We start from the raw sequence: 14433 nt of genomic DNA on the forward strand, positions 1-14433 counted from the left end.
ATACGCATGAAAGGGAAGATGCTCTCATGTGTACCTTTGCCTAGCACTTCCAGAGGCAATGATGTTGCAGAGATATGTCTGCAGCTTACAGCACTGTTGCCAGAATGATCTCTCACTCAGTAGTGAAGTGTGTGGTTTTTCAAAACCTACGACAGGTTAAATAGATACGCCAGACCTGAACATGAGCTTGGAACCTTAGCTTTCAGTTGCAGTGATCTTACCAGCTTAGCTATACTGGCACAATTGATGGCCCACGCCCACAGTTTGACTTCTGCCAGTACCTCTCCCCTATTTGGTGTGGTTTATGAGTCAGGTAAACCGGGTCTTTCTTCATAAGGTCTTCTCGTCTGCTATTAACTAGCCATTTTTTTGCTCCTAAAACGAAATATTCATGATTTATACACATACATTTGCAAATGAATCCTGACGATACAGTTTAGTAACATGATGGTATATACCTCTCAGGACCCTTAGGAAATCTAAAAAAGACAGCTGTGGTGTCTTCTTCCTATTGCTGCTGCAATTTATTGCGCTACAAACGCTCCCGATGGTAAAAATCATTGTATACATCAAAATAAACAATCACTATTCGCTTTCACGATCGCGCCGAACTCACAGTTCAACCTACCGGCCGCTTGGAGCACTGCTGGCGCTGAAGGCAACAAAATCGAGGCTAAGTGTCGCAACTGTTATGTTAGACTGTGGTTATAATCTGCTAGAACGTTTCAAAATAGTGGACATTCTGGTGTAGAGTGAAAGACCCATTTTGGAAACGTCCATTCATTTTTAGACTCTTATTTCATAAATAATATCACTTAATGAATTTAATAATTCTGTTATTTAAAAACATCGGTACTTGAACCGTCTGTGTGCTGTTTGGGTCTCATTCGTGATTTTAAAAACTTTTTTTCGTGGAGGCGCTTAGAACCTTCCGTTCTTTAACCACACTAGATTTTTTTTACCAGTGTCACTGGGTAATACTGGACTTTATTACTTGAGAAGTAACGATTCCCACGTCATAAGAAATTTGGAGACTCCTAATTGAATCCCAGATTATAACATTTTTGTGATACTTCGTCTGGCTCCTGCGTTTGTCATAATTTATGAACTGAACCTTATGGTTAACCTTCTCAGTTGTGAAGATCACACAAAATAAATTCAATCTGACATTTATTTTGTATTACCTGCGTAATGATTCACAGTTGCCGTTCTTGATCGTATGACATGTGTTTACTGCGTATATCACAAATATTTGCGTCTTTGCTATTTATATAAGCAAAGACTTCACACTTCTTACCTACGCAAGTACGCATATACACTGTGAAGCGTAAACACGCCAGTGACTGAGTTTGTATCCAATGGAAGTTTATATGTCAAAGCGTCGGAAGTGTACTTTAGTGCTTTAATTTAATGTGACGGAAGAATATGTGATGTTGTCCTCGCTTGGCGTTCTGTATTAAAACAGTAATTTACTTGTTTTCGAATTCTTGGGAAGTCACAAGGACAAGTTTGAAAAACAAGAGGATAGGAGAAAGTTTAGTGCGTCGTCACAGGAAGGTTTACAAATGACATCGGTTGATTCTGGCGTTGAAACTGGCAATGACAGTAATGATAGTTGTGCGACACATGATCCACAGTCACCAACACTTGAAATAACCCCAGCAAAATTAATTACGACGACTACGACCGACATTCAACAGACCCTTACTGTGTGTCAAACAGCAGTCGACAAATCATGTTCGACGACGGATCATGATATCCAGTTTCCACTAGTCAGGATAAAGCCAGATGACAAGGTTAGTTCATGGTGGCTTAAGAACACTGTTATACAACTATTTCTAGCAACATTGTATATCACTAGTATTATTTTCTTTCGTCAGGTTGTAAATTTCCTGCTCCCTCTTCAAAGACCAATTCCTGGAATCGATCCACCAGCTGGACTCACATTCTGTAATGTACAGCGCACAAGCCTTGGTCTTGGAAATGGTTATGAAGTGGTCAGGGCTGGTAAGTAAATTCTAGGAGTCAAAAAAACTATTCATTCCGTTTTCAGAGAACATCAGGTTGATTTCGCTATAAAATTTATTTTTCGTTTACAGAGAACAAAGGTTATGATCTGACAGCTGTGTACCAGAAATTTGAACTTCAGAGGAAACTCCGAGCTGTGCGGTGCAGGCTGAAGACTACTCGTGAAGCGTGGTTGCAGTTTAAAGGACCTCTCAGTAATTTCTGTAAACTCGTTGTTTTTATTCATTAAAACTGGTAGTCTCAGAAAACAGTATTTGGTTGGCACCAAGGAAATGGGACATTTTTTTTTCTTAATCTGCTTAATAATAATAGTATTTGTCACTGTGTTAGCAGCTTTTCTACCATCTGTAGTTTACTATCTACTATGGTCCATTATTACTGGTAAATAGGCCCCAGTATATATGTAAAATATGTTTATTTGGTTTTCGGTGTTAATTGAATGAACAGATAACACACAAATAATAGAAAGAACAGGGGTGTAATGTTTGACATAACTTTGTAATTAACAGCTTTGAGGAGGGGGGAGGGGAAGAAGGGAGGAATATCTGGAGGATTGTCCCAGGGTGTAAAATTATTAAGCTCACTGAACTAGTAACACAGTACCATTATAAATTACATCCTGATCATTGGGTGAAAAAAAAGTTTATGACCACTTTTTAAACATTAAAGTGACATACTGAAAATGCATTGATGTTTGCAGATGAGCGGAAGTTAAGACATGCATGCTCCACAAACAATTTAGATTTGGTTCAAGCCTTACTTGACATGGGCGTCAACCCGAACTGTTACGATGATCAGCGCAGATCACCATTACATCTTGCTGCATGCCGCGGATACGCTGATGTTGTGAAGTAAGTAATGGGTTACAATTATCATCATGGTCCCACTCTCGAATTAGATTGTTACATATAGGAATTCAGCTTTACATTCAGTAATGGAAAAGTTGGGTGAAATTATCGTTAGTTACTGAATCTCCCTTTGTTGCATTGCTGACTGAATGAATAACCTCAACTCTCCCTGGCTGCTGCAGTTTGGTGGCTGTTGAAATTGCACAGTAGACATAATAATAATGAGTTGTAGACATTCTTTGATTTCTTAAAAAAAATGAGACTTGCTTCATGGTGAAGGTCACTGTGCAGTCACAAAATTCATTTTTAGTCGTGGCAATGTTTGACGCATTTCAGTTTTCAGGGATTGTGGAAATCCTAATTCTTTAATATTTATGAGCTTATGAGCAACAAGATTTTATATTGGTCATTAGGTATATCTTGCAACCATCTGTACACTTTCTTTTTCTAGTGTTTTTGTTTTTTTTGTTTTTATATTGACTGAGAAAAAATTAGTAATATTATCTTTGAGAAACAATTTTATGATAGTGCCATATTTATTCTTCTCAAACTTCTGAGTTGAAAAAAGAAGTTATTTTTTTGGGTTTTAACCAACTAGTACATTGTCTCACGTCTTTCGTTTAACATATAATTATGTGCCACTGATCAGATAAAATGTTTCTGATAACTGTGCTCTTGTGTGAAATGTAAATATCAGTATAAAATTTCTCAAGTGCTTTGTGCACAGTTTGCTTGGTAAAGTAACAGTTCCTGGAGAAGCTTTGCTGAAGCCGTATCAGTCACCAGCCATTAGTGTACAGATTCTCAAGATTACAGAAAGCAAAACATAATGACTTTTCTCTCCTTTTTGTTGGTTCTTAATGTATGTGCAATACTTCTTTAAAAATTTTGCTATGTGGACAGTATGAGTTACATAGTATAAACCAAGATCAAACCATTAAATTCTTAAAATTACACCAAGACAAGATGGCATACTGTGACAAGTACACTTCTGATGTCTGCAGTTTCTCCGTTGCGTGCTGATTTTGGCATTTTGTTGATGGTGGTAGCCAATCAGGTGATAGTAGCCTACATGGTAGACAGTGGTAATTGCTAAATCTAATGCTTTCTTTCAGTAGACGATACAGATGGAGTATGTATGTTTTCAGCATGAAGAGTTGGAAGAAAACTATGTGTGCTGACAAACTGACCTATACTATAGCCCGAAGTGTTGGTTAGTTTAAAATGTGACAGTTTGCCTGTAAACTGTTAAAGCCAATGAATATCTATACAAAAATAATAGTTGTCATAATAGGCTGGTGTGTAGCATAGCCGAAGAGATACATGCATCATTGCAATGAACAACTTTTATGTCTTATTTCAAGTTTTGCCAAAAATTGTGTTATGGCTTAATTCTAATTTATGGGACAAAACCCTCAATTAACTTTATTTAGGAACCATAGGAAGTTTCGGAGGAGTGTTCCGATTGGATACCAACTGACTCACCATATTTGTTGTATTCGCAGGGTTATGTTTTAGCAACAGCGGCACAAAACACAATAGCTATCTACACTGTTCAGAATTGTATCTAGTAAATGTTAGCACCGCTGAGTTCTGTTATATTGTATACATCTTAAGAATAGGCTATCCTGCCTTACGGCTAACATTCCAGACAAACAAAAGTAAAAATTGTATCGTGCCTGATACCAGCTTGCTGTAATATGGCTCTTAAAAGAAGAATAAAGTTTTACAAAATGTCAGCACTTAAATATTGCTGTTTGAGATATTGTTTAACATCTTCTCTTAATAACAAAAAGAAGGCATTCTGGTATTCACAATCTTGACTTTTTAGTTTGTGCATCATGTTTATATTCTGTGTCTGTTCTCTGTTTAGTTACACCTTGACATCTAGCATCACCCTGACTTAATAACAACATTCATAAAATGCAGAGGAAACTGAGATTGTTGCATTCTTGATTAAAAAAAGGATACAGAAATGCTGACATTCAATACTTGGTAAACATTATTGAGTGTCTTTATAAGGAGAGCTATGCATGACACATACAATAACTTCCACAGTCATACATGAAAAAATATTTCAAGAGATTTAGTGATGCTGCATGAAATTGATATGTGAGTGGAAAGCTTATATTCAGTCTTTCATCAAAGCTTGTATTCAGTCCTTTGCCAGTCTGGTGTGGAACCAGAGACCAGCAACTGGGGAGCTGAAGTCTTAAATCTAGCATTTAGAAAGATCATTCATAGGGGAAATCATACTATTATTAAACTGCCTCACAAACTCCCAATTGGATGACACAGAAATAAGGTATCTAAAGTCTAGTCAGGACCAGAATCAGTCACAGCAGTGCCTATCTACTACTCATAGGTTGGCAATGCGTCAATTTCATGTAGCCAGTGGGCTGATTCTGACATAACCAATGAGAGGTGAGACCAGAGACAACGTATTTGTAGTATGGAAACTGAAGCCACTGTCTTGTTTGCTGGTTTTTGGTGCATTAGTGAGTTTCTAGAGAAATATTTTGCGGTTACGGCAGTGAGTGCTATAAAGAGGACTTATTTACGTTATTAAGTTCTGCACAGTGTCTTTGGCTATTGGTTCATGTCTCATAGATTAATTGCAGAAACATAAAAATGTATAAAATCTGGCAGTGAAATGACTCTTAATGAGCAAAAGGTTTGTGTGGAGCCATCTGGAACTACAGCAGAAACTACCATTTTCAGTAAGTGGATCAGTGTTTTTTAATTGAATCACAGGAGAAGGTAGGTGGATCAATGGGGATAATGGAAGTGTCCGATTCCACCCCTCTGCTTTGGCCAATGATGTCACCAGTATGGCGGAAACAACCATTCACAACTACTCCCATACCGCTCCTATGATGTCATCACGTAAACATGGCAACAAACACGAAAATAGATCGAAAAACCGCCAAACAGATATATAATGAAACTAACAGGACAAGCAGGGGAAATTGGGGGTGTTTGGATGGGGACAAACTAAATATAAACACATGCCACTACACCGAATAACAAAAAAACACTAAAATAACAGGACCCCACAACCTTCCCAAATTCCACCACACACAAAAATCCACTGGAAACTATCACTTGCCTTGACCTATATAGGTCAACAGAAACAACCGATGCCACACTATAAATCTAAAAACATTCACTACCACCACACTTAACCCTACCGCAAAAAAACACCTAGAAAATCAAAATTTAAATCGAACACTTCCCTTGATCTGTTATCCTTACGACATCTCCACATATAGCCATCCCTGGTCCGAGATGCCGGAACTTTAGTAAACCTCATTCCTTCATGACACACTGAACACTTCACGACTTCAGCCAGCAGGCCGAATAGCTGAAGAAATTTTATTAGAGACAACGCTCTGTCCCCCATCATCGTCGACAACCAAAAACTGTTGACCTTGTCAGTCATATCCATACCTACCAAAGACATAAGCAAAGCAATTTACCAAAATTCACACACGATGAACAGAAAAAAAACTACAATAACATTGACATAACAAAACCAAAATCGTTAACTCGCTGAAAAATATTCCGCTGAAAGCACAGTCACGACCGATACCACACACGTGCAATGCTACCATGCAAATGAATCCCATATGCCACATAACACACTACCCATAAACTCACCACTAGAGAGGACCACCGACCGCAACAATACGCCGCCAATAAACACTCCACACAAGCAAACTAAACCAAAACATCACCTAAAACACACACACACACACACACACACACACACACACACACACACACACACACCACCACCACCACCACCAGAGAACACCACTGATCACATCAAAACGACACATACAAACATGCCACTCTCACAAACTAAACTCCGCGCCTTCGTGATGTCACACACCACAACAGCCTTACATCACGGGTCAAAGTCGACGAGTGGAATCAGATGCTTCCATTGACCCGATCAGTGTTAGGTAATAATAGTTATTTGTCAGTATGTTAATAAACATTGATCCACTTACTCATTGCGCTTGCACAGAACAACTGTGTAACAATATAGAGCAGAGAAGTAGTTCACAATATATCATGGGCTGTGACACTGTCCTCGGTTTGCAGACGCTAGCAGAGTTTAGAATAGCTGCAACTCTAACAAGGAGCACTTAAATTTGTAATCCTGATTCACAGAAATGTTTCACCCTTTCTTCCAAATGTATTACTCTGAAACATGTCATCTGCCTGCTGCTCTCTCCTTGGCTGCATAATACAAACAACTGAAACACCTCTTTTTGTTACCATCATACCTCATGGCAAGTGCCGACATCATTTGTGCATGAAACATGTAAGTAAGCCACTGGCCCTATTGACTTTGACAAATAAGCCTCTTGGCTGAGAAACAACTTGAACCAATTGAAGACAAATAAGGCACCAGGTCCCGATGGTGGAATCCAGTTTGGTTTCCTGGTCAGTACTTGGAGGCATTGGCCCTTAGCATTATCATGAATCTCCCACACAGAGAGTAGGCCCAAGTGAATGGAAAAAAGTGTAGACTACTCCAGTGTGCAAGAATAGCAGGTAGTAGTATAATGTGCAAAATTACCCAACACGAGAGAACCTCACTCACTGCAGATTAAGTGGCAAGTTGTGTAACATGTTAGTGGCACTCAAAGTGGAGGATGAATATGGGGACTGGCCATCTCGCCTCAACCATTCCCTCAATAAATGAATGGGCAAGTGGTTACTTCTTCAGCAGGGTCAAAGCAGGCACAGGGAGGGAGGGATTTGCTAGGTATTGGGAGCTCCAGTGTTAGGCATGTTATGGAGCCTGTGGTCACTGGCACCAACAGTGAACCATTCTGCTTACACCCGTCATCGGCTGAAGACGCCTGATCTTTTCAAATCAGCGTGCCAGTGCATGTGTGGTCTCAGTGCAACAGATCTCAATCCCTGATCCTACAGACAACAGTCGGCAGAATTCAAATCGGTTTGTTTCCTATGGATGATGTTCCCACGCTCTAAACATGGTTTATGAGAAAGAAGGGAGTTGCTTGGGATCTGGAGGATGAGATTGTAGTAATAAAGATATGTCTTGGAATCTGTGGCCTGAAATCAGGGCATTTTTGGAAGCAGTAAGTGTCAGACAGGTTAGAAATTTAATAATAATTAATTGAGTATTACCTTATATTACTTTATGCATGTTCTGTAGCTGTCTGTCCACTTCAATTTCATGTATATCCTTAAAATGCAGCATGTCATGTGCAACACAGGCAAAATCTGTATCAGACATTTTAGGCATAGATTATAACTGTAAAATATTAGGTGTTCAAGTGAGAAAGGTGGCATGGGTCAATTGTGATGCTTAAAGTTACTGTAGAGGATCTATTTTGGGTTGTGATAGGTGAGCACTACCTGTCTACAGATTGTAATTAGCCTACTGCTTGCTGGAGTTTTTAAAACAATGGGGTGGTGATTGTTGAGGTGGTTTGCAAATGTGATGTGTGTGTGTGTGTGTGTGTGTGTGTGTGTGTGTGTGTGTGTGTGTGTGTGTGTGTGAGATTATCTAAAAACAAAGATGATGTGACTTACCAAACGAAAACGCTGGCATGTCGATAGACACACAAACATACACAAAAAATTAAAGCTTTCGCAACCAACGGTTGCTTCGTCAGGAAAGAGGGAAGGAGAGGGAAAGACGAAAGGATGTGGGTTTTAAGTGAGAGGGTAAGGAGTCATTCCAATCCCGGGAGCGGAAAGACTTGCCTTAGGGGGAAAAAAGGACAGGTATACACTCGCGCGCACATACGCACATATCCATCCGCACAGACACAAGCAGAAATTTGTAAAGGCAAAGAGTTTGGGCAGAGATCATGCTCACAAGAATTAAAACGTTCCTACGAAACACCATGAAAGAAGAATGACTGAGTGCCTTAGGGATGCTATTGTGTGAAAAGTCATTCATGTGTTAAATGGAACATTTATGATGACAGATTTTTTTGCCAACATGAAGGAGCGACGAATCAATTTACAATATAATTCGTACTAATTATTTTGAAGCTGTCTTCTCAAAGTCATGGAGTTGATGCTTTTGGTGGGTACAATGCTTTTAGTTTCAAATGTTGGTAATTTCATTAAATTTGCTTCGCAAAATCCAGATTACACATTCGAATAATTTACACATGCACTATTATTTCTCATACTGGCACTCATGTTGTAGTGGACACTTTTCTGGCAGTCGGCCGTGAACGTAAAACAAACAACGAATTTTAGCTGTCATGGGGAGAAGAGCGGAGTGGTGGGACAAGCCACACCTCCCACTCACACGGCTGGCAGCCTACGTCCATGTTCTGAGCTCCTGGGAAGGCAGAGCTGATGTAATAATGTACATATGGATCACTGGTTCCATCTGGTGTTGTGTGTGTCATATTCAAACCCTGTGACAGAGCAAGATTCCTCTCTGCACTTATTTCAAAATAAGAAAATAAAACAACCAGCAAGCACAACTCAAAGCAAAGTGGACCCCATAAATCATTTGGTAACAGCTGGAGCACAGTTGTTAGCAGATGGTGTTGTCGTTACATGGTAGTTCATGCCCGATCTCGACTGATATCTTCAGCAACCGTACATCAAAACACCCCCTGCTGACGACTGCCACGTAAAATTGACCGGACATACCCTGTGAGGAGTGAAGAATTGTGCAGTTGATGTGTGTGCGTACATGTGCATTTATGTGTGCGAGAGAGATTTTCAGAGCTAGTGCTATGTTTTATATCTCCTGCAGACATGTGTGAAAGATGGCTAAAGCAAACCATCCCTCGTCCCGCCCCTCTCTCTCTCTCTCTCTCTCTCTCTCTCTCTTACAATCACTTGCTGTCATGTTCTCCAGGAATATATCAGTCTCTTACTGTGCATAAGAAGAGCACTGCTGTAATATCTGTTTATTTCTGTTCCTCTATATGTTTTGTTTGATATAATATCTTAACAAAATTCCGTGATACGTTCGATGCTACCAAACTAAGTTCCCTTTTTTTTCTCCCCCACCACCAATGGAATGCCTCAGTGGCAACCAATGTAACATACTCTTATTTCAATTAATGTATCTCCTCACAAATTGTGAAATGACATGAAATTGATCAAACATGTAAAGACATCTTGTTGTTGAATGTGGGCTTCAGTTCAGAAGTATGTATTTATTAGTTCAGTATTCAAGCATATAGCCCATCATGAGTGGCACCTTTGTATGTTATTAAATTTAATTTAATTTGATAAGCAAAGTATTTTAAAATTATTTGTGACCATAAATTTTAAATTGACTGTTTAATCATGGATGCTAATAAAATATTATTTGTTTAGACTACTACTAGACAAAGGAGCAAACCCTAATCAGAGAGATTCTCTTGGAAACACGCCTCTCCATCTGGCTGCATGCACAAACAATTTGAGTGTTGTCACACTCCTGCTGAAGGCTGGTAAGTACCACCAAACAGAGCCATCATGTGTGCAAGGTTGCAATCGCCATTTCCTTCCAGTAACAATTTGTTCCAAGATGTTAAATAAACTTTGCTCTACACTTTATGTGCCATTTTTTGCTTTTATTTACTGATATCTTCTTATTAACTATTTAAGAGGGTACTTGTAATGTTTGCTTTACTCTCTTTCATGAACAATTGTGTGAATTTACTGAAATAAAAAAGACACTATTTTTAGAAATGATCAATGTGTGTCAGATCTAAGAATTAAATTCTTTCCTAGATGATCTCATAGTTCCGACTAATACCAGATGGGCAACAATATGTGGCCAGATCATTAAAAATACCCTTATGGTAAGCAGTGAAAAACTGTAGAGTATAAGGTGCACATAATATCTGACGGAGATAGCTTTCACAGATCTTGACCAACTGGATGTCAAAACATCAAATATTGGTACAAACCTGAGATTTGTATGATAGACTTGCCACAAAATATTTTTTTTAATCAGTGTGTAGTAAAATGTTATCTCGCAGAACTTTTTAGGTAGAATAAATGAACATAACTTGTGTTCACTGTTAATATTTAGTGGTTGAAACTCTGAAAGAACCCATAGAGGTTTTGTGAGTACTGTCATTATTATATGAAGTGTGGATATTAATCTGCATATTTTCTACAAATCGAAAACAGATTTAAGATGTACATTTAAGAAATGTTGATTAACATAATTTTTTCCCCATTTTCAGGAACTGATGTAAGTTCGTTGGACTTGTTTGGGCGAAATCCATTGCAGCTTGCTCAGGCAAAGCTGAAATTGCTACAAAGAGGAAGTGACAATGAAGATTCAAAATTTATTAAAGGCGAAGTGCAAAAGGTAAAAATGGCATTCCAAAATATGATCCTTGGTACTGTATGAGATGTAATTTACTAATATAATGTGTAAATGTTCTTAGGTCATAGACATGATGATGGCATATCTGCAAAAGAAAGGCCAACAAATGGAAATGGAGCTTTTAACTGCATTCTCATCCCGTGTGACCCTAAGCAACTCAAAAGAAGAAGTTGAAACTGATGTGCGAGACTTGTTGGCGAGTCTTAACAATTTGACCTTGGATACAAAGAAATGATTATTTTTGAAGAAGGCAGCTTGTGATTTTGATGAAGTCAATTTTAGATATTTGGATGTGTGACAGTGCGTATAAAATTTTCTGCATACTTTCTCTATTTTAGTATCTGTACTTATAATAGTGGCTGCTATAGGATTGAGTACCTCTTCTGTTCCTTGATAGTCCACACTAAATAAGAATGTGGTTGTGAAAGATGAACTGACATTATCAAGCAGTTGTCTTATATTTTTAGCTAGTTTCATGATTTTAGTATCCTGCTGCATAAGGCAGGTAGCTTGTGAAACAGTCAAGTAACTTAGGTAAGTAGATTTATTTTCAAAAAAATAAAAAAGTAAGGACAGGATCGGTTTGCATTTGTTGCAAACTCACTCAATGATATTATCAATATGACTGATACTGCAGTATTGTTGTATATCTAAAGGACATGATACTTATTATACTTGGAGTGTTAATCTTCACTGCCGCTCTTTGTATGTGTGTGTGTGTGTTGTGCATTATAAAAAGATTTTCATACTAATCCATTTTCTATGTCAGTGTTTAGAAATTTAACTGAGGTACCAAGAAAGGAGCTTTTTTTTCCTTTTTTGTACTGTCATATTTACATACTTATTTATTACAGAAATGTAGTAAGTAAAGATGCATCATATGTTATTGTTATAAATGTCTATCAGAAGGCATTCACATTGATGAAACCAGAATATTTTAATAATCTGACTATTCAGATGGACTGCACAAACTACCTACAGTACTACAATATTTCATCTTTTTTGCATAATAGTACACATTTAAAAAGCTGACTGAAAAAAGAAATGAATTAATTTCAGTTGTGACACCAATGTATGATGTTTCTCGCATAAAACTGATCACATAATTACACTGAGACTGATAAATAGCAAACACCATTTGTGTGTTGATGGCAACTTGGACAGTTTCTAGGGGCATGTTATTCTACAAGTGTTTGCCAATGAATGTACATGTGACATTTAAGTATCCCAGGTCCATGATCTTGTAACAGGTGTTTACACAATCATTAAGCTATTCTTGGGAGTATTTGTGTTCATTATCTTGAAATTTTGCTGTTACATTACAGCAAATGTAAGCTGGAGAAGGGAAGAAAGAGAAAATATTATTCTTAGTGAAAGAGAATGTTGAATTTTTAATGAGGATTCAAAGTGAAGGGAGATGGGGATTTCAGTTTATTGACTGGAAAATTTGTCTTGTACATTTGTACATGTATTTTGTTTTGCAATTTAAAGAAAGTTTGTTTGTAATGTATTCAAAGTGTATTATATTAACATGAACAGTCACTTCATACCTTGTAGAAATGTAAATCAAATAAAAAAATGTGAGAAGAAAGTGTTCCTTAGCTGTTTGGTCACATCTACAAAATTAAACACCTAGTGTTCATCAAATGTGACAATTTAATTACGTAATCAAGCTTAATGTACATACAGCAACAGAAGAAATGGTAAAAAAAAAAATGTTCTTAGAAGTATCATTGATTTGTTTCCTGTGAATGATCTCATCATCAATTTACAAAAAACACAACACATTCCGTTCTGCGCTAGGGTTCCAACACCAGTGGTAAGTGTAACACGTGGTGAGGAAATAATAAATATGGTGGAAACTTCAGAATTTTTGGTGTTGATATTTATGGGAATTTAAACTGGAGAAAGTACATTTTGGAACTCCTAAAACAGCTTGGTTCCAGCCACATTTGCCTTTAGAATCATTGGAAATCACTGCAAATCATAGGCAGACACAAATCAGTAAGTTGACATATTTTCTGTATTTTCATGGAATAATGTTATGGGGCAACTCATTTTTAAGAAAGAAAGTCTTCATTGTTCAAAAATGTGCTTTAAAAATAGTGCGTGGTGCTTACCCTTGATTATCTTCTAGATGTCTGTTAAAGGAGTTGGGCATTTTGACTACAGCTTCATAATATATTTATTTCCTTGTGAAGTTTGTTGTAAATAATCCACTGCAGTTCAAAAAGAACAATGATGTACATAATTACAATAGCAGAAAAAAAAGACATTCATTACACCATGTTGAAGTTGTCTTTAGCATGAGAAGGGAGTGCGTAATAGTGCAACTAAAATTTTTGATAACTTACCCAGTGATATAAAATATCTGATAGACAACAAAGTAAAATTTGAAAACAAACAAAAAAATTTCTCCTTGACAATGCCTTCCATTCTGTAGAAGACTTTGTATTACTGTAATCTGCACAGAGAGGTGGGTAGGAAGTACCAATTCACGTACATATTTTAAAAAAATATATCACTGTTCAGCATGAGCCATATTTACAAATTAATTTGTGATTTGAATCTAAAATGATTTGTACCACATATTACGATTTATTGTGCAAATAGCCTGTGCAACATGAAAGTAACTGCAATGACATCCAGTGTTCATGACACAACGTGGTAACATAATCTATTCTTAGAAGATAAGTGCTTTATCACACTGAAAGTAAATATTGAGAATAAGGATGAGCTTCAGTAACGTGACTAATCCTAAGAAACGAACAACAAAATATGCAACTAACTCGATAAACAATTGGCTGTATTGTAATCTTACGAAGAATAGTGAGTGACCCATAACTACAAATTACATTTTAAATTGAAACCCGCCTGACCATCATTTCATTTACTGTGAACTGATGCCCAATTTTGTTTATATAATGCATCATAGATTGTTGGGATAAAAAGGGGCAGAAAAATTTGTTTTGTCTTAACATTTGTCCTTCAGATCTCATTGTGAAGGAGAACCTTCAATGATTTGGCACAAATCAGCTGTTTGTTCTATTCTAATACTGTCTGTATGATTACACAGATATTTATCATAGAACAATACTTATCTGCATGCTGTAAACACAGATATCAGTGTACTGTAAGAATTTTTAGCTGTCCGTGCAGTTGATATACTACTACTGCCTGCCTAACGCATAGTTTGGTTTGTTCCATATG

The 14433-nt window shown here is 37.4% G+C and overlaps 1 protein-coding gene across 2 annotated transcripts; it reads left to right on the forward strand.

The window, feature by feature from the left end:
• Positions 1 to 1290: 1290 nt before the first annotated feature.
• Positions 1291 to 12805, forward strand: LOC124788014 (ankyrin repeat domain-containing protein 54-like). 2 transcript variants are annotated; one of them, XM_047255064.1, is made up of 7 exons: positions 1291 to 1796; positions 1881 to 2007; positions 2100 to 2231; positions 2729 to 2879; positions 10218 to 10333; positions 11078 to 11205; positions 11285 to 12805. In XM_047255064.1, exons 1-7 carry the CDS (start codon positions 1566 to 1568, stop codon positions 11456 to 11458), a joined length of 1059 nt encoding a protein of 352 aa, XP_047111020.1. In that variant the 5' UTR covers positions 1291 to 1565; the 3' UTR covers positions 11459 to 12805. The 2 variants fall into 2 exon arrangements, with proteins under 2 accessions (XP_047111020.1, XP_047111021.1); XM_047255065.1 differs by having other exon boundaries at positions 1292 to 1796; positions 2100 to 2222.
• Positions 12806 to 14433: the final 1628 nt, after the last annotated feature.

The sequence above is a fragment of the Schistocerca piceifrons genome, chromosome 3 (assembly GCF_021461385.2).
Source record: "Schistocerca piceifrons isolate TAMUIC-IGC-003096 chromosome 3, iqSchPice1.1, whole genome shotgun sequence".
In the NCBI taxonomy this organism is placed as follows: Eukaryota; Metazoa; Arthropoda; class Insecta; order Orthoptera; family Acrididae; genus Schistocerca; species Schistocerca piceifrons.

Coding starts and splice junctions, on each gene's coding strand:
- LOC124788014 (XM_047255064.1), top strand. CDS start 1,566: ATGACATCGGTTGATTCTGGCGTTGAAACTGGCAATGACAGTAATGAT. Junction 2,008..2,099: donor TTATGAAGTGGTCAGGGCTG/GTAAGTAAATTC, acceptor TTTCGTTTACAG/AGAACAAAGGTTATGATCTG. Junction 10,334..11,077: donor CACACTCCTGCTGAAGGCTG/GTAAGTACCACC, acceptor CCCCATTTTCAG/GAACTGATGTAAGTTCGTTG.